General features: G+C 42.6%; 1 protein-coding gene across 14 annotated transcripts in view; it reads right to left on the reverse strand.

The window, feature by feature from the left end:
- Positions 1-735: 735 nt before the first annotated feature.
- LOC129177840 (receptor-type tyrosine-protein phosphatase F) overlaps positions 736-20,530 on the reverse strand; it is a 243,955-nt gene continuing 224,160 nt past the window's right edge. For all 14 annotated transcript variants that reach the window (XM_054769386.1, XM_054769382.1, XM_054769379.1 and 11 more), the window contains 11 exons: positions 16,351-16,474; positions 15,976-16,151; positions 10,466-10,585; positions 9,338-9,492; positions 7,882-8,167; positions 6,572-6,750; positions 3,040-3,166; positions 2,784-2,909; positions 2,494-2,648; positions 2,267-2,402; positions 736-1,227 (listed from right to left, as the gene is read on the reverse strand). In XM_054769386.1, the coding sequence (XP_054625361.1) occupies positions 1,159-1,227; positions 2,267-2,402; positions 2,494-2,648; positions 2,784-2,909; positions 3,040-3,166; positions 6,572-6,750; positions 7,882-8,167; positions 9,338-9,492; positions 10,466-10,585; positions 15,976-16,151; positions 16,351-16,474 (1,653 nt within the window). In that variant the 3' untranslated portion in view covers positions 736-1,158. The remainder of the gene's footprint in view (positions 1,228-2,266; positions 2,403-2,493; positions 2,649-2,783; positions 2,910-3,039; positions 3,167-6,571; positions 6,751-7,881; positions 8,168-9,337; positions 9,493-10,465; positions 10,586-15,975; positions 16,152-16,350; positions 16,475-20,530) is intronic.

Genomic DNA, 20,530 nt, shown 5'->3' on the forward strand with positions numbered 1-20,530 from the left:
CGTGGTATCGGGGGTGGGCTTGTGCTGAGTTTCCTCCCGTGTCAACGATGGTGGGACAGTAGATACGTTGTCATGACTACGCTGGACGACGGCGTCGTCATGGGAACAATATAGAGAAGCCGCGTATACATCTATGTGTCATTGTACATATATATATAATCAATCATATATATATATATATTTATATATATTTATACTTCTATTTCTGTAGAAAATAACATCAGGTGTCAAGTCCAAAAGGGGTGGAGTCTCTCACTCTCGCTGGCTCGCTCTAGGCCCCCTCAGGGAGGAATGGTTGATTCTGTACAGACGCCAGCAGAGGCCCCCACGTGGGCGCTGCTGATGGCTGATGGCTGATGGGCGGGGCTGCTTTGAAAGATGTTCAGAGAGGAGGGTGGGGCTACAGAAGTACAGCCCGCCCCCCTGCTGCTGTGGAGTATGAAAGGCCTCAATGCCGTCGCTGAACACAAAAAGTCGTCTGCTTTGCTCTTCCTGTACACGCGCTCTGCTAGCTAACCGCCGCTAGCTTTGTGCTCTCAAGGTCCTCAAAGTCTTCAAGGAAATAGTTGAGTGAAAAAAGGCAGTTTTTAAACTTTTTTTTGCTTTTTTTTTTTTGCTTTTTAAACTAAATCCCGAGTGTTTAGGACTACAACGCAAACCGGGAGATTAGAATCTAGGATCATGTTCGAAAACGACACGTCCGCTGTGCTAAAGTACCCAAACGAAAGGATGGTGATGAGAATAATAATAATTAAAAAAAGAATAAAACAATTCAAAGTAAAGTGGTTATGAAAAGAAAGAAGACCCATAGCAGTGGGGGCCACATTAAGACACAAGCTGTGTTAAAAAGATGATTCAAAAGCAAAAAAAAAAAGTACACTAAAGGATAACATTAAAAATGGTTCTATGGACTGTCGACTGTACAAGTCCGCTCTGCAGCGCTTTAAAGCAAAATAAAAAAAATGCTTGTATCTCTTGTGTGATATTGGCTCCAACCCGGGGGGGTCCACCGGGCCCTGCAAGCGGCGCACTTCCCCCTTGTCTAGGGGGTCTAGTGTTTTCATATTTTGTTTTCGGGGTAAATGGATGGTGGCTGCGATGGGACACTTGGCACGCTCCTGAGAGGGTCCCATTGGGCAGGTGGCTCGGTCCCTGCGGTTACGTTGCATAGTGGTCGAAGCTCCCCAGGTATTCCAGAGCCGCCCGGTAGCACAGCTGGTACTGGTCCTGAAGGAGACACGGAGAGGGGCGGGACATATTGAGATGTTTTTTCTTTTTATGCTTTTTTTTCTCAACAGGGCCTGACGTAGGGGGAATTAAGATCATAGCGCTTCCATTGTAGACTAAAGCATTTTTGTCTTATTCATGCAAAATATTCTAATATTGTTCAACATCTGAAAAAAACATATTTTAACATTTCTTAAGTTTCGGTAGACTAAATTTACTTATTAATTGTAGTCAACTAAAATATGACAAACTAAAGTACATTTTAGTTTGAACTAATGACAGTTCAGTGCGGTTAACATGACTGTAATACCTCGTGTAACCAGCAGGTGTACTCGTTTCCCCAGTGATGTTGCTGAGGCAGACTGTACCAAGAAGAGACACTTGCCTTCCACTATTAGTGTGTTTGCAGACGCATGGAAATAACGAGCTGCAGACCAATTGTCGTCACTTATGGATGAACAACACACCTATTTACACTTCATATTTGATTTCTCGTTTTTATCCATCTCATCATTTTTGTTATCTTGTTTTTGGACGGGTGAAAAAAAGGTCCTTGACGAAAACTACCACAAAAATTCTTTGGAATTGATTTGGTTTCTGCCACACCACTGGCTCTATAATCTCAGTAAATTAGCTTCATGTAACTTGCCATGGTTTAAAAACGTGACAGTACCTTTCAGTGCGGACAAACTCAAAACCAAACGATCTTTTCGTTGTAACGCATGCTAATCTGACAAGTCATCCATTTTAGCTAAGCAGCTAAACAATAATAAAAAGAAAAAGACAAATGGCATAATTAGTAAAAGAAAAGACATCAACATGATCTTAACTTTCCACTAATAATAATAGAAATAAGTAACGTGCAAAAACATAAGCAGGAAAAACGCACATGTAAATACAAACTATCTTCGTGAAATGGTCAAAGGCCATCAGCTAGCCTTAGCATTAGCATTTCTAGCTCCCCTTACTTCACATAAAAGCCGAGCACTCCCTGCAGTTGAGTAAATAAACGTACAACAAGCGCTATGGTGTCTCTTACCTCGGTCTGCACCATGGCGGGCCGCTGGGTGCGAAGTGTCTTGACCGTCTGGAAGAGGTCGACCACGCCCTCGTACCGCATCCTCTCCAGCACGATGCTGAGCGTGATGAAGACGCCGGTCCGGCCCACCCCGGCACTGAAGGGTTCACACGAAGAAGCGTTCAAGCTCCCCAATGGTAACACCTCAACCGTGATGAGTACATGTTGGATGTGTTGGCCCCGCCTACCTGCAGTGTACAGTGATTGGTCCGTCCTGTCCAAACTGCTCCTTAGTTTTGTGCACTTGTCCAATGAAGTCGATGAAGCCCTCCCCGGTTTTTGGCACTCCCTGCTCGGGCCAGTCGGTAAACTGGAATTGGCGGATGGTTCTGGACTGGCCATCCTGGGGGGGGGGGAGATGAAGGAAAGGCCTTACCGACTGCGTCACCAGCGCTTCTGCTGCCTGCAGCCGAGTACTGTACGCCATTTGGCCTCATGGCTGCAAAATGAATCAACAAAGTGAGTGATTGGGACTGACCCTGGCATCTGTGACCTTGAACTCTCTCAGGATGTACTGAGGCATGTTGTACTCTGCCATGGGGTCCACCACAAAGTACTGGTACCTGGCCGAGCGCTCGGCCGGCCAGTACTGGTGACACTTCTCCTGCAAGACCACCACAACAACTTCATTTAGTGCACACTGACGCAAATTCTGCCTGTACAAGCATCTCTACATCCATAAACATATAGCGGTATTGTATATTTATGATGTGGTGTTCTTCTTTGTTTCTTACCCGTCCCATCTCTCTTAGCTTGGTGAGCATGACCACGATGGTGGAGTTGTGCTCCCACAACATTCTCCAGAAGTCCTCGGTGGTCTCGGCCAGCGGGCCCTGCGTGGCCAGGTAGGCCTTCTGCTGTCTGCACACAAAAACATGAAAATACATTTTCTATGTAATACACATTTGGCTTTTGTGTTCATTCTAAGCATGTGTTGAACCTCCTTATACTGTACAGGTGGTCCTTGGGTTACAAATGCACTCCCATGAATTCATCAAATCAATTTTGGTCAGAAAACACTAGACTCGCTGGAGAACTAGAATATTGAATGCAGCGTGTGCTACTGTGCTTTCCCCTCATTGGCAGAGTGGATATCATCGCTTATTAGTTAACTTACTCTACTTCGTTATGTCTCCAAAGCATAAGGAAGGCTCTTCTGGTGGAAGCGCGCCAAGGAAAAGGAAAGTGAAAATGAACATCAAAGGAGAAACACCCACCAATAGACTGTGGTGACCAAGGATAACGGTGGTATCCTTGAGCATGTTAACATCTGCTCCTATGAAAGCAATAGTGATAACTAAGCAGCGCAATGGTCTTTTATTGGTTGGAACACCAGAATCAATAACCCAGTGAGCTTTGTTGATTCAGGAAAATGTTAAAATATTCTGAAATTTGCGGATGACACTACAGTCATCGGCCTGATCACTGGTGGTGTTGAAACATCATACAGAAGAGAGGTGGCGGACCTCATAGCTTGGTGTCGTGATAACAATCTCCTTCTCAATACAGATAAGACTAAAGAGATGATCATTGACCCAAGAACAAGGGAAAAGGAGCCGCATAGACCCCTGTTTATTGATGAGATTGAGGTGGAGAGGGTGAAAACCTTCAAGTTCCTTGGCACACACATCAGCGAGGACCTCACCTGGTCTCACAACACCCAACAAATTCTGAAGAAGTCCCAAAGGAGACTGTACTTCCTGAGAAGACTGAGGAAATTTGGCATGTCCACCACAATCCTGAGTTGCTTCTACAGATGCTCCATCGAAAGTGTCCTTACCGCCTCCATCACTGTTTGGTACGGTAACTGTACAACACGTGATAGGAAGGCACTCCAGCGGGTGATCAAGACCTCACAGAACATTGTTGGGGCAGCCCTCCCCTCACTGCAAGACATTTATAAATCTAGAGTCCTACGCAGAACACACAACCTCATCAAGGACAGCACACATCCACAACACTCATTATTCACACTCCTACCGTCAGGCAGACGCTACAGGAGTTTGAAGTCCAGGACCACAAGGCTGGCAAACAGCTTTTACCCACAGGCCATCAGGCTTCTCAACGAAGCACTCACACACGCCGCACGCAACACACGCACACACTCATAGCACTTTTATTTATTTATTTATTTATTTATTTATTTGTATTAATTGCTTGTATTAATGTCTCTTCTGTTGTTGTTGCTTAATTTATTGGTATATATGTTTATGTGTTTATGTTTCTTATGTTCTTATTCTTTCTTGTGTTTTCTTTCTTTTCTTGGGAGTATGAACAGAATAAGATTTTCATTGCATAGTATAACTGCTGTTTTACCATGCACATGACAATAAAACTCTTGAATCTTGAATCTTGAATATTACCCACACACCAAATGAACCTCATTGGATTATTAGGCTAAATGATTTGTTCTCCTGCCTCTTTTACTTCCTCCTCCCAATAAGCCACAGAATACAATTTACACCAAAACTCCACTTACATCACAGTGTAGGACCGAAACATGTACTTAACCCCAGCACCACCTGTAGAAGTGTCCTATAATTGCTTGGTGTAAATATGTACGTACAGTAGTAGATTTTTTTAAACAAGTTTTTATTCCTGTGCACTGTTTCTGTCCACTTTGCTGCTGTAAAACTTGAATTTCCACCGTATTGAATTTGTATTCTAACCAGTGAAATGTGTCTCCTGTAATGTTATTAAAAGAACACACAAAAAAAACAACGCAAATAATGGATATGCGCATTTAACCACATATTTATCAATGTAATTTCTGCGTAACTGAACTAAACAAATGATGGAATCCTCCATGGGGGAGGTAATAATAAGCTCCAGCAGCAGTCTGTCAACCCAACGTGTCAGTGGCACGAGCCCAAGACTAAATGATGGGCGTCATTGACATTTCCCGCCCATCCATCCTGACGATGGGTGCACGCAGCACTCGCTGGCACAGTTGGAGATGAGCTCACGCTGCCGACGCTGATGCTGCGATGCTACGTGACCGCGGCGTGCAGTCGCCTGCTCGGTCAGTGGGTGGCAGCAGTGCTCCGGTCAAGATGGAGGACGCACTGCTGCTGTTGCAGGAGCACATGGATGGAGGCTCCACATGCATGTGCACGTGGTGCGTGTTGGGGTCTTGCATGTATATGCGCACACAACACCACACTAGAATAGAATACAACACAGGCAGAGCAGCTAATGAAGGCCCTGCAGGCAAAGCAGTAATGTGGAACCTGGAGATTAGAAGTTGCTGAGGGCCACATAAAATACAACACAAGAGGAGAGGAGACATAAAATACAACACAAGAGGAGAGGAGACTACGTGCAGGCAACAACATGGAGGAGGTGGTGAAAAATGTGAGCACTGGAGGAAAGGATGAATGAGAAGAAGTGATGAGGAGAGGAGGGAAGGCAAGGAGACAAATGAAGACGATGAATAACGTGGGAAGGAGGCGATGAGAAAAGCAAAGCAAAGAAAGATGAAGAGAGGAGATGAGGACGGATGAAGAGTAGAGGACGAAAGGAGCTGGAAAAGAAGATGGTGGAAGAAATGGGGAGATAGAGAGAGGATGCGAGGAAGGAGGACAGAGGAAAAGAATGTTCGGCAGAGGAAAGAAAGAGGAGAGATGATGAGAGGAGGAGATGAAGGGGATGAGGAAAGAAGTGGAGTGAATGAAGGAGGCAGAGATGGAGGGGGTTGACGGAGAGAAGGGATGAAGAGGAGGAAAGAAAGGGAAAAAATAGAGGGGAGGCTACAAGAGAGAAGGCGATGAGGAGAATACAGCAAAGAATGATGAGATGGAAATGAAGGGGAAGGAGACTCGAAGAGGAGGAGGAAAAAAGGTGGCGAGACAAGATCAGAGGGAAGAGGAGGAGGAGGAGGAGAAATGAAAAAATGAGGAGCCAGATGAAGACATCTGAGATGAAGAAATATTCTATCATAGCTTGTTAGCTTAGTATGACGTTGTGGAGGAAGGGCATTGAGGAAGAGTGTGAGGGAAGGATGAAGGAGGTAAGCAAGAGGACAGTGTGAGACAGGAGGGAGGGATGACTGGAAGACATGATGATCTCCTGGTGCAATTATGTTATTTACACAGCAGTGTTGAAAGGGGGCGTTGGCCTCTGTGGAGGCTGCTCATTAAAACCAAGAGCTGAGGGGGCAAGTCAGAACCCCCTTGAGGACTTGATGCCATTTGCTGCTCGGTTTAGACTGGTACGGACGTAAAAACCACAGGGCAGGGAGTCCAGAGGAGGAGGAGGCGTGCTCACCTGTAGCCGTCGATGCAGCTGGCGTTGATGTAGTCGGAACCCTCCACGCCGCGGATGGGCTGCAGGCAGACACGCGTGGACTCGAAAGGCATGATGTTGACCAGGCGGTTCTTGAACTTGTTGCACGGCAAGTTGGCACTGATGAAGCGAGACGTGTGGGCCTTGGAGTTGGCCAGGCGCTGTGGACAAAGGACGATTCGCGTGAAGACGAGCAAAAATGTGAGCTTCAAACGTAAGTGACGAACAAAGTTGAAAACGGGCCACTTGATTAGGACCCCCCACTTCAGCCCATACCGTGCAAAGAAAGAACACCAACACGTTCAGTTCATCACTGGATAGGTCTCAATGAGGGGACGTGTGCTATTTATAGTTTGTAACATTTTGTTACAAACAGGCAGACACCTCCAAATATGACAATTAAATAGACAACTCCACTTGCAGCTGCAATGCAAAAATACTTATAAAAACTAACTTCAAAGGTTCAACCAGAGACAGGACTAGCACATTCAACATCTTAATGGCAGTAGCCTTCTAACAAACATTATTTTCCTTCGTATACGACATGTTTTTGCACAAAACTCAAACAAAAAACAAAGCGACAATGAGCTGGCATGCACATCATGTCTTGCGTGTAAGTCAGTAAGCCTCCAGGCCAACAAGTGGCGGTAGTCTGCACTTTAAATATACATTTACCACTCACTAAAACATTAGAAATAAAAACACACCTCTGCGTTTTCTTTGGGTGCAATTAACCTTTGTGTATTTTAATTAACGCATCTTAAGTCCAATGCACGGCAATGGATGGCTTTGTATTGTCAGCAAAGAGCAAGCGTTAGAAGAACGTTGGCACTTGTTAGACAGCAGATGGACAAGCAGGAGTGTATTTGCACAGTCCAACTATGCCAGCCATGTGTGCGGTCAGGCTGCGCAGGCACGAGGGTTACGACCCTCACACACACTCATTCTCACCATCTTTCTTTGACCGAGGCTATTATCGCTTCAAACACGATGCATCATGGTTACAGGAGGGCGCTGGGAGGGAAAGTGTGTAATGACATCACACTCCATGACTGTGGATATCAGGTGTGTGTGTGTGTGTATGTGTGTGTCACCTTGAACACCAGTCGTGTCTATGTACTGTGTTTTTTGTTGTCATTTCTATGCAATGCCTGAATACATTACAATGCTCCACTCTTACGTACATTACTGTATATCATGTCCCATTATAGCAACACCCCGCCCATTAGGTGACAATGTGCAACTGCAGTTTTGGCGTATTAGATACACAAATCAACGTGTCTTTCCCTCACCTTGAACTCCAGCTCCATGGCAGTGACCGTCTCGCCGGGTGGCGGCTGTGTCAGTTTCTGGATGTGGGCGTAGAGGTTGCGTGCCGGCACCTCCGTGTTCCCGCAGGTGGCTGCCTCCAACAGGGCCTCGTGGATGAAGATGTACTGGTCCTCTGTCTGCACCATGTAGTTGCGCTGGGCCCGCATGCACGTCACGTGGCCGTAGATGTCCACCGACTTCTCGTGCTTCATGCGCTCCAGCATGGCATCGATGACGATGAAGCAACCAGTCCTGCCCACACCGGCGCTGCGCGGAGGATGCAAATATCAATATTGTGTTTTTTTGCTAACTACATCTTTGACCTGATAGTCTTTATGTCTTGCAGGGACAATACAGTGCCCTCCAGAAGTATTGGGACAGTGAGGCCAATTGCATTTGGGTTTGACATCAAAAGATGAATACAAGATCAGAGAGCAATATTTCAGCTTTTATTTCCACGTATTTACATCTGGAACGGTTTGAACCTACACCATTTTTCATGTGTATAGGAACATGGAACTGACAGGTGTGTCCTGAATTGGGTACAGTTGGTTTTGCCTGTGTAGACTGCATTTAGAGGTGAAAAAACAAGAAAACCAGAGTGCTGTAGTGGCTATGGGTGAAAAACAAGCAATATTTCTGGCGGGAACTGTACATGTAGGGCTAGTATCAAGAGCACAACCTCAGATGCAATCACTCTACGGTAATACATGTACACGAGCACCTGACCTGGACGTGTTTTATTATCTATTTAACTGTTTCTCTCGCCAGTTATTAATGATAACCACCACTTTGCATAACAGAAATAGGTAGAATGACTCAAAATAAGCCACAAATGTAGGAAAGTTGTATCATAAATGTGTTAAAAAGTGGATGACTGCAGTGTGAGGAATAAAATGGGTGCCGACATTAGCACAGGAAATGACAACCTGTCTGCCAATAATAATGTCCCTTATTATCACATGACAACAATTAGAACATTTTTAGTCCATATTGTTCATCCGTATCAGAACCAGATAAATGTTATGATTAAGATAAAATTATTATCAATTATATCAAGATAAAATTTGACTTAAAAATGTATTTTTAAAGAATTTTTTTTTTAAAGCTTAAACATTAATTAAAAAAAATAAAGACAAAATAAAGCAACTAAAAACATTTATTATAAACAAAAGTAGCATTTAAAACATTTTTTTGATCATTATTATTTTAGTTTTACATTATTTTAATGACTGGGGATTTGTACCAGTTTTTTGTGTTTTTCAATTTTAATGTCAAAACTGTAACTAGGAAGTTGCACACAGGCTGTCACTTCATTGGTGAAGGTCCAACAGTGCAAATGTCTCCAGACTACTTCAGTTTTATTTTTTCTCCAATATCTGATGTTAGAAAGGGGGTGCATTCTGGTTTTTGTGTGTAGTTTGTTGTGACTCCCACCTGCAGTGAACTACCATGGGCCCAGCATCCGGAGGATTGCAGGCCTTGACGCGCCTCAGGAAGGCCAGGATGGGAGTGGGATACTCAGGCACTCCGTGGTCGGGCCAGGCCATGAATTGGAACTGCCGCATCTCTCGCTTCTCGCTGGAGCCGTTCTGGAAGAGATTTCCTTGGAGTCACTACACGCTGCGTGAAGTGTAATTGCTTGAAAGAGAGATGAATCGTGCTGAACTAATATATTCAAATAGTTAAAGGTCAGAGTGTTTTGATGACACTCGAGCCGTCGTTCATTTGAAAAGCAGCAGTCATTTAATTGTCAGACCTTCTCGCTAATCCGAGCAAAAGGTCTTAATTGGAGTCACGGCCATGAAGCTGTAGGTGGAGATAAGGTGGGCAACATTGGAATGAAAACCCCCGTGCAGTTTCTCAGGGAAAAGGTTTGGCGACATTGTCTTTGTCACTGATTGAATTGGAGAAACTCTCCAGCTCTGGATTGGATTTAATTAGCAAAGTTAATAGCATTTGGAAAGCAGGAATGAAAGGGACATGATCCCTGCACTAAAATACTGTACAGAATTCAAAAAACAAAGAACGGGGCAAACTCTTGGAAGCATCCAATGACCAAAGAAAAGATGAAACACAAACCAAAAAAACCCATCAGCGCCGTTAAAAATATCAATGAATGCATGAAGAGGCTTGATATTTGTGTTGAAAAGTTAAGAGGGGTACCTTGTAGAGCGCAAACGTGTTACATTTCTGTAAATTGCTAAAACGACGAGATTGCACACATTTCTTTGGGACGTTTTCCCTAAATGAATTGAAATCCTGCGATGTACAGTGGAACCTATAAAGGTGAACAACATAACCTACAGGTCGTACAATTTGGATTTTGATAGAAATTTTCATGAAAAACACGCCTCTAAAGTCGCAAAAACATTTGAACAGTTTGTCATTCAAGTAGGTGTCATCATCACTTATTTGTTTCATGTGTCTGGAGCTTTTAATATCACCTAACAGTGGTCGGTGAACAAGTTGAAAGTTAAAAAATATCAATTTGTGCAATAAAACATACTCATAATGAAGGACGATGAGCTTTGATATTTCAAGCTGAAAAGTTCAGTGCAGTACCTTGTAGAGCGCGAAAGTGCGCACGCTGTAAGTGGCCAACTCCACCGTGTCCAGCATGGTGACCTGGATCATCCCGTAGGTCTCGGTTCCTCGCACCGGCCAGTACTGGTCACACTTCACCTGGTGGGTCAACACAAAGAGGAGGCCAGCTGTCAGAGCCAAGCGGAGCTTGCAGAAAGCATGGCGCTGATTAACAAGGAGGGCACGTCGGAAGGGTCGGAGTGGGGTCTCATTAAAAGATGACGAGTCTCTTCACTTCTATGTGAAGCACACTCCAAAAAGGCCACTTTGTCTTCTTGCAACCGCTGAGCATTCCCAACCAGCTCTTTGCCAGGTGGCTCGATAGGAACACCTGGTAATTACTACACAGGAAGTGAAATTGAGCGATTAAAAATACGGACTGGAACTGGGGCTTCTTCGACACCAAACTCATCCAAACATGCCTTATGGACCTTACTTGGAAGCATACAATTGGTCAAAATGTTTTGTTTATATGAAGAATTGTGTCAAATTCATGGGAAACTAAGAGGTTTAGTCCAACCACTCTTACTTAACTAGCAATGCATGTTACAGTAAGTACCCTACCGTGTATCCTGCATTGTTTATGCCAAAAGTAGACACTTAAGTACTGCTACAAACACACAATGAACATGGAGTTATGTACTTTTTTTTTTTTTTACATTTTACAACTCCATGTTCTTTGTATGTTTGTAGCAGTAAACTAAAACACACAAATAAAAATATAACAAATGGCACAAAATCAAATCAATTATATACTGTAAATGTATTAATTATATGAATTTCGTATTCATCTGTCATTATCAATTAATTAAAATGTGAAACATGCATTGAACCTATTGACTTATTTCAGGATCCACTGATTTTTGTATTACCTTTCATGTCTTTATTTATTTTAAAATAAGCTAAATATAATAATTTCAGATTTTTATGAATTCAACAAACAATTTAACAGATTAATTTGCATTTTAAACTATTCATTAAAATGCAATTACTTATTTCAATGACTTTAAATTTGGACAAGTGCAATGCATCTCCCAGTTGGACAGTTAAGAAGTCTTAAAGGGATAGTTTGGATTTTTTGACATGAAGTTGTATGACATCCCTATCAGCAGTGGACGATATCAACAGTGACTTACCCCCTCCCCATTTGGTCCCGCAAGTCCAGCTCTGGTCGTATTTCCGTGGCGAGGAACGTAGTACTGACTAGTTGCTGGGTCATTTAAGTAAAGAGTTTGGCTTCTGAAGACATTTGTATCATAGAAATGCCTCTTTAAAAAAAATCAGACCTCAAAAACTGCTTGGCGTAATTGTCTCCTGCCGTGTCCCTGCGCCTCTTCATTCGTGTGTATGTGATGAAGATGCTCGTATCTTCCTCCGCTGTAGAACACACGTAAACAAGATGGCCGCGGCGCTCCGTTGCGGATGAAGATTGCAAGCGTCTTCATCAAATACACACGAATGGAGAGGCGACAGTGCGCAGGGACTTAAATGACCCAGCAACTAAGCAGAACTACGTTCCTTTGATGGGGATGTCATCCAACTTCATGTCAAAAAATCCAAACTATCCCTGTAAGAATTTTGTCCATACTATTACATTCAAGCTATGTATAAATGAAATGCATATTATCCACGGAACACCTCCAACTGCAAGGAGTCTTGCATCGCTTCCTGCTATCGATTCAGTGAACCTGAGTGGTAAGCGTGGCCTCGCGGGTGGGTCAGCCATATTGATACTGCGGCGCTGAGCTGACATTTGGATGCTCTCTGTTTCTGTCTATCAGTCTCTGCGTTCTGCCCACAAATGGACAAACAACAACATGCAGTGAAATTCTAAACGCCCTTAGATGATTTCATGTTGTCCCTCGGTGACAGGACAGGAAAAAGTCCACACTGAGCGATGGTGACCTGCTCACAGTGCAAACATATGGATTAGCAGTCAGGACTGGAATGAATATCTGCTGTCGGAGCTCGGCCGGCATATGTTGCCGGCATATGCACACACACACACACGCACAGCAGGTTCTAGCATCATCTGTTTCCGCGTCAAACTGGACTGTGACAGTAAACTAAATATAAATATAAATTCCTACATCTAAATATATCACTGTTTACGCCACAATGTTCCAACTTTCCAAATATGTCCTCAAGGTCAAAGTGCAGGCATCAAGTGATGCTGCAGCACCAGTCACGACATTAGGTAAACCTGCACTAATTTACTAATAAATGCAGAACCAGTGAATGAATCACAAATTCTTCTTTTGGAAATATAATAATGCCTCTTTTCGATTGTCTAGTGTTCATTTCACAGTATGTGAACTACAGTTTATTGCATAGAACCGCACTGTATCACACTAATGGTATACTGAGTTGTGCAATTTGGAGGTTCATCTAATTTCTCTGAAAAAATACTCTTCAAAAGTCCGCGAGTCTCGCGAGATGTAACAAAATCTCGTGATATTTCAGTTTAGTGCGCTTCTAAAAAAAGGTTTACTGGTAGAGTTTTGTTCTGTGTTTTTTGGCTTTTTAGCTTGTTTTGTGATGATAAACATAGCACCAGAACTTGCAGTACTAATACCAACAACAACTACATAAACAAATGTATTTTTACCAGAAGAAGAAGAAGCGGGACCAAGGGAAACATAATGATGAAGAAGAAGATGGAAAAGAGGGAACAAGATGAAGGACAAGAAGGAAGAAGAAAAAGAAGAAGACTGAAGAAGGAATAGGAGCATGGAGAATAAGGAAGAAGAAGGGTGAAAAGAAAGAAGGAAGAAAAAGGAAAGAAGAAGAAATAAGGAAGAAAAAGAACAAAAAGGAAGATGGAAAAAGGAAGAAGAAGGACCAAGGAAAAAGGGAGGAAGAAGAAAAAGGAGGAGATCAAGGAAAGAAGAAGGAAGATAAAAAAAGGAGGAAAAGAGTTACGACAGAGTGAGCTGTGCTTGTCATTAATAATTCTAAATGACTAACTTTAGCTGACAGTCCGAAATTAAAACATAGATGTTATGTTATGTTTACACCTCCAAAATACGCTGATGGATGAACGCAACCTTTGCTAATTATTCTTACTTCACTCAAGTTGAGACTTTTACAAAAGAACGTTTGTTACTTCCACTGCGACGGCTCATTTATTGTTTTTTGCGATGATTACATTTAAGAAAAAGAAAACTTTTCCGATATTCTGTATTTTTAGAAGTGCACAAATGTTAGGTGACAATCCTCTTAAGTCAGATTTGTATGTATTTTTTTGTGAAAGCACGGCGTCGTCTCAAGGGCCAAAGGCAGGGAAGCGTAAAGATGAGGTAGCTCGTGGAAGAAATAAATAAATGTATTAGAAGTTGTGGGGCTGAGTGTATCATGTGGTAATGAATGAAATGCAATTCTCGTTATTATGGAAATCCAGCAGACAGGTGCGGCTCAAGTGTAAATATCCCCACCACACATACTTGAGAGTTGAGAGGAAGTTTGCTGAGGAGAAGGGACACCGTCTGCAAGCTTGACTTTGATCAGGATGACAAATCCTGCTTGAGTGGAAGCAGGTGATTAATTGATATATAATAAATAAGTACAGTGGACCCCCGCATTCACAACGCCACAAATTCACTGATTTTGGTAAAAAAAAAAAAAAAATACTGTACAGTATATATATTTTAAATGTATGCATTAAAAAATACCATGCAATAAAAAATAATGAATTATTAAAGATTATTATTAATATTTTGTAAAAATAATGTATCCGAAAATAGGCCACATCTCATTCACCATGAGTGGGTAATAATTGACAAATAGGTGATAACACAGGTAAAATGTACGGCAAACAAGTACCACTGTTTAAAAATAGCCCACAATTTGTATAACTTTATGCTTCACTGACAATGTTTTTTTCTCAAGCGTTGATATATTACACCTTGTTTGGTGGCTCTTGAATGCACCATAGTCGCTGTAAGACACAAAACTGAAACTTATATACAACTTCTACACCGTGAATCTGATGTACACGTGTGTGACAAGTAAAAACTTTAACAAATGTAGCATGAATCACCCTTGCCTTGACCTTTTAGCATTACATTGTATTGTATTGTTGCAATTGTTTACTATTAATAACAATGCTAACCTTCTATTTACACTCAGAATAGCAATTTTAGAGTGTTTGAGTGCTAATAATGTGACAAAAGAATATTGAATATTCTATGCCTTTATTGGTCATTGTTTAAGTGTATCCATAATGTGATGTTCTAATAGTAACAGTTAAACTTCTTTTTACACTTGTAAGACAATTAAGTTAAAAATGTTAGCCAAAACCTTGCATATGCAGCAAATAAATGTTTTAAACTGCTCATGACACCAAAACACATAATCTTATTTTTTCTGGGAAAAATCTCAAAGGCATATTTCCGAGGTTACGTGTGTGCTCGAATGTTGACTTTTCCATTACTAAAAACAGTCTCTTTCCAGAGTCTGTGGCAGAATGTGGAAGTGACGTCACACTCGGAAGTCCCCTACATTGTTTCAATTGTGTTGTGGTGGCGCATTTTTTGTTGAATTTCTGTTGTTATACATATTTTTGATATTATGCCTGAGCATTGTTTGGCAGGCTTTTGCTCAAACACTCGAGCAGAAGGGGTAAGCTTGTTCACCTTTCCACAAGACCTAATTTGCAGCGATAAATGGACCAGGCTAGTGCAACGAACACGAGCAAAACTGACACCGTCAGATTCATTGGCATTGTGCTCGGCACACTTTGAGGACGATTGTTTTGATGCTATTCCTCAGTTAAAGGAAAGTTTCGGACTGAGTGTGTTTTGCCAGAGGGTGCTTCTACCATCAGCTGTCCCGACTCTCTTCCCTTGACCCAGACCGGGTGCGAGTGAAAACACAAGCACCGACGCAGACAGCAATAGAAAAAGTCAGAAGACGCTTGACCGTGGAAAAGCATGCCAAGGTGACAGTGAGTAAATCCACATTTTTGTGCTAGATGTATTCTACCAATCTTAGAATAATATGTGTTTTCATGCCAAATTTCAATGCTAGCATACAAGCTAAACAGTCATCAGTTTTCCTGAATGACTGCTCACTGGGCTTGTAACAACAAAACAACATTCCCATTTATTATTATTATTATTTACCTGTTTGTGCTTTTGTGTGTTATATCAGATGACAGTCTCCCACTGTCAACTGGTGTATACATTCACATTGCCTTGATGATCGTTATTGGCTGCCTGGTCTGCCGTGTCAAAATAACCACTTCACTTCACTACTATTTCAATGTTGTTTATTTATATTGTATATTTATGTTTTATTAAGTGAGTACTTTCATTTTGTGATTGTTTTTTCTGCTAACTTTTTTTGGTTTCATGATCACTTTAAGTGACATTTTGACCCTGAAAAAGATAATTTCCATGTTTTTTTAATGGGGAAAACAGCTAGCACTGTACTCGAGTATCTACTTTGTATTGTATTTAAGCGCCATTCAGAGTGGCAGAGTTTCTTACCCGAGACTTCTCCTCTAATCGCGTCATCATGACGATAGTGCTGGACCTCTGCTCCCACACCATCCTCCAGAAGTCGCTGAGTGTCTCGGGCAGGGGGCCCTGGGTGGCGATGTAGGCGTTCTGCTTCCTGTAGCCGTCAATGTAGTTGCCGTTGAGGTAGTCGCTGCCGGGGACAGCTGAGGCAAGAGCGGGGATGTTACTCTTTGACAACTCATGTTAAAAAAAAACGAGCGCTTGACTTTTTTCTGTGATCATAGTTAGAGTGATGTATAACACGGTGGAAGGCCATGCCGGCTGTGTAGTGTGAAGCAGCTGCAGCTGCAAAGTATGACCATCTCAGAGGAGGAGTGAGTGCAAAAGGAGGCGTTCTCTTACCGTCGACGGAGGTGAGTACCACTCTGGAATGGTCATAGGCGATGACGTTGGCATAGCGGTTCTTTGGTTTGTTCACTTCCATGTTGGAGTTTTCCCAGGTAAACTGCTGGCCCGGATCGATGGACTGTGAGAGGACATGGCAGACACATAAAGAGTTAAAGCAGGAGCAGTGTGGCTTAAGAATGAAAGAGCGGTGCATTCCCTACAATGGCTAACCTTAAAGGACACTTTGATGAGAATGTTCATTTTGTCCAAGCAACGGATGAGTAACGGATTCTCGGAAGCCTACAGGCTCTCCAAACTTCCCTTTATAAGAGCTTTAAATTGAATTATCTTGAGAAGTCTCATGAAGGACAAATAAGCACCAGTCCTCCTTTCATTTCTTCTGTTTTTCGTCTGCCTCACCCCCACACCCTCACAGTGTCATTTGTCTCCAAGATGGCGGCAGACTGCATACGTATTGATCGACCGGGGATGTGCGACGGCGGATCCTCTGTCCCCAGTCCCCTCAGCTCGATAATGTCAGAGAGTCTCTTGTTATTCGATATCGATCGGGCTCACTGCAGAAGCATGTTAGCTAATTCCCCACACCTTGCACCCCTCTCTGCAAAACTCCCTCAAAATTCCTCTGCTTCCTGTTGGGAGCACTTATTTAATCATTTCAGCGAGACATGCATGCAAAGTGAGCTTTCTGGACATGTGATGGACAATAAATGAAGTATTGCGTGAAGCGACACGCGTCTTTAAAGCAATCAATCTCTATTTGTCAAGTCATACACACGGGCAAAGCGCTTTGTTTGCATCTGTTAATCTTCATTTAGTCCCATTACTTGGTGGCACACGTCTTTATCTTATCATTTCCCGGGAAACATCCTGCACGGTACAAGGTCAGAAAACTGCTCACATATACAAGAATCTAACTACCCAGGGTGCCTTTTATGCCAAATTTGCAGTCAAAACATGTCTTACCCTTTTAGGCGACCACAGTAGGGGTGCTTTCAAGCTGTCTTTGTCTGTATAGCGTTTACACTTGAGCTAAGAGGAACCAAACAGCACCTGACATCACCTGTAAGCGGGCTGAGACTACCTCTTCAAGCGGTCTCGTTCTGTTTCTGTTGGGTAGTTAACAACGTGGAAGAAGGAAGGGAAGAAGCTCTTTCATTGGGCAAGCAATTGCCAACACTGAACTCGCAGTGAGCTTATGACATAGTGAAATGAACATGGCGGACACAAGACAGAACACTAACCACAATCAGTGTGTAAAAAATGACAGCAAACATGTAATAGGTAAGTAAACATACTGAGGGCCACTACTGCTATGGGGAATAATAAACAACAACTACGTTAACTCTGACCACATAACTTCAGTAACTTTTTACAAAACAAGACATGCTGGGAAGATGGAAGCACTCCCAGCGACACTACAATATATTATATTTTTATATATTCATGTTTTTTTATTTAGTTTGAGGCTTGAAACCCTTTCTTTGTGGAATACTTGATGCGGCCCAGCCTCACCCAGACTCTCACACCCAGCGGATCTAGAACATCTACGTCTGCAAAGTCTGAGGGCACTGTGAATACTTTCAATCTCCAAACTTGAAAAGTAAGGTTGGGCGATAATTTTTTTTTCCCGTTATAAATTCTTCCAATGATAAGAAATGACTTATGCCGGTATAAATGATAGTTGATGACGTGTATTTCCTGCGAGTGTGCAGCGCAGCGCACTGTATTTGAGCATGGCTGAAGGCAAGGCTGAATGCGGAGGAGAAGCGAAGACGGGGAGGTACCACTGTAATATGGAAGTGGTTTGGTTTCGATAGAGCACACAAGAGACAATAATATGCAAATTTTGCTAAGCAATGGTGACGGCAAAGGTAGCAACACGGCAAATTTGTTCTACCATCTCAAGCACAAACACATAGAATTGTCATGAAGCGTGAGACAGAGTCAGCTAGTCAGCACTTACACAGTCAAAAATACAAAATGCTTTTGCTCATGGCCTTCCTTAAGAGAGCATGAACTGACAGATGCAGTGTCATATTATTTAGCCAAAGACATGATGCCTTTTTACTCTGTTTTGCAGTTGCTACTAAACTGTATTCTTGAATTGTGAATACTTTGCACTGATCTAGTTTGGTAGACACTAAATGCACTTGCTGTATTGCACAGTTTGTCACCAATAAATCAATAAATGTGCTTTACAATTTTAGACAAATGTATTTAATGATATGGGTTAAGGTTTGTAGTTTGTACAAGACTCCACTGAATTTTATTATATCGTGATATATCCCGAAAATATCGGGATACATGCTAAGGTCCACATCGCCCAACCCTATTGAAAAGTCAGGCAGTTAATTGAATGGAGGCAGTAACTGGAGCATTTATAGTATGTTTACACGCTAACACGTACAAGAGCTGCAAAAACACTGTAATATGCCACCGGGCCACTAGTTGGCGATGTAAACAAAACACCAAAACAACGCTTTTTAAAGCCAATTCTGAGTACAAATCGTTCTAAATGGCCCCTGAGGTGTGACGCAAGCGAAGGGCAAATGTGGCGGTGACAAAGTGCCACAAGCTGGTGCAATTGGGCGACCATCTGTTGGGCCTTGGAGGTGGCCGTGAATGACTCGCAGTGGAGGAAGGAAACGGAGCTGGGCCGCTTGCCACATGGTCGTTTATGATAACACCGCATGCCAGGAGGGCACATGATGCAGTCAGTGCAACATCCATCCATCCATTTTCTATACCGCTTCTTCCTCATTAGGGTCGCGGGGGCATGCTGGAGCCTATCCCAGCTGACTTCGGGCGACAGGCGGGGTACACCCTGGACTGGTCGCCAGCCAATCGCAGGGCACATATAGACAAACAACCATTCACACTCACATTCATACCTATGGGCAATTTAGAGTCGCCAATGAACCTCACCTGCATGTTTTTTTGGGAATGTGGGAGGAAGCCGGAGTACCCGGAGAAAACCCACGCGCACACGGGGAGAACATGCAAACTCCACACAGAAATGCCCAGGGGAGAATCGAACCCAGGTCTTCCCGATCTCCAAGCTGTTACTGTGTTGGCCAACGTGCTAACCACTAGACCACCGTGCGGCCCGTCAGTGCAACAATTGCTATTTATTTACTGCTACTACCACCACTACTGGGTAAGGTTTGTTATCGTTTACATATCATCCGATACAACTGCCAAATTGGTACTTTTAAAACAGTGCCTGTGCTTACACGGGGCTCGAACTTGTACTTAAAAAAAGGGAAATAAATTAATTTTGTCCAAAAACAATATCTTTTTCTTTTCAAGGAATTTTGTGACATGCATAGCAACCTTAATATTTAAAAAGACTTTACCTGCACTTTGGTTCTCATCTCTCGCATCCTGGGGTCGTGCCATAACACCAAAATTCCAAGACGTGACACGTGTGAGTCTATCTTACCCTATTTATGTCTAAGATGGTTTATTTTCGATTATTATGTCTCCTATATTTGGTAATGCAAGTGTAAACGTGACTATAGGGGTGTTATTTCATGTCCGCAGGGCTCTAATAATGGTAAATCATGTATTTAGAAGGTCATAAACAAGTTTTCTATGCTCCAACTCCGAAAATATTCAATTTATTAATATTAAATCTTACTTTGCGGAAATTCACTATTCGTGATCGGGTCTGGAACCCATTGACCGCGATAAACTGCATATAGTATACAGTAGCAAACAGCAGCAATACGGAAAAACACGGAAAATGCCAAAACGCTGTTGGGTCTCTGTAATATATAAGGAGTATGGTTCTAAATGGGTGCCATACAAAATATGTCTTGTGACAACCTATGCTGTGATTTGGAACTATGGCAGTGCAGTGCGGTCCGGCTCTTGACCAAAAATGTGCTTGAGCAATTATGTAAAATTGCGAAGTTAAACTGCAGTACGACTCACCTTTGCATTACGCCTTCATTTGTGTCTTTTTAAAAAATGTTTTCCCACGCGCTTAACTTATTTTGACACTTGTATAACCATTAAACATGTTTATGATGGCAACAGTTTGACCCTGGAACACATTATTTTATTCTTGTGGGTTTCCAAATCTGAACAATGGGACACAAATCTTGCCATGGATTGTGTTGGATTTTAACTGTATGCAAATAGCAAGGCATTCAATTAAATTGCACACCAG

Source organism: Dunckerocampus dactyliophorus, chromosome 2, assembly GCF_027744805.1.
Source record: "Dunckerocampus dactyliophorus isolate RoL2022-P2 chromosome 2, RoL_Ddac_1.1, whole genome shotgun sequence".
Taxonomy (NCBI): Eukaryota; Metazoa; Chordata; class Actinopteri; order Syngnathiformes; family Syngnathidae; genus Dunckerocampus; species Dunckerocampus dactyliophorus.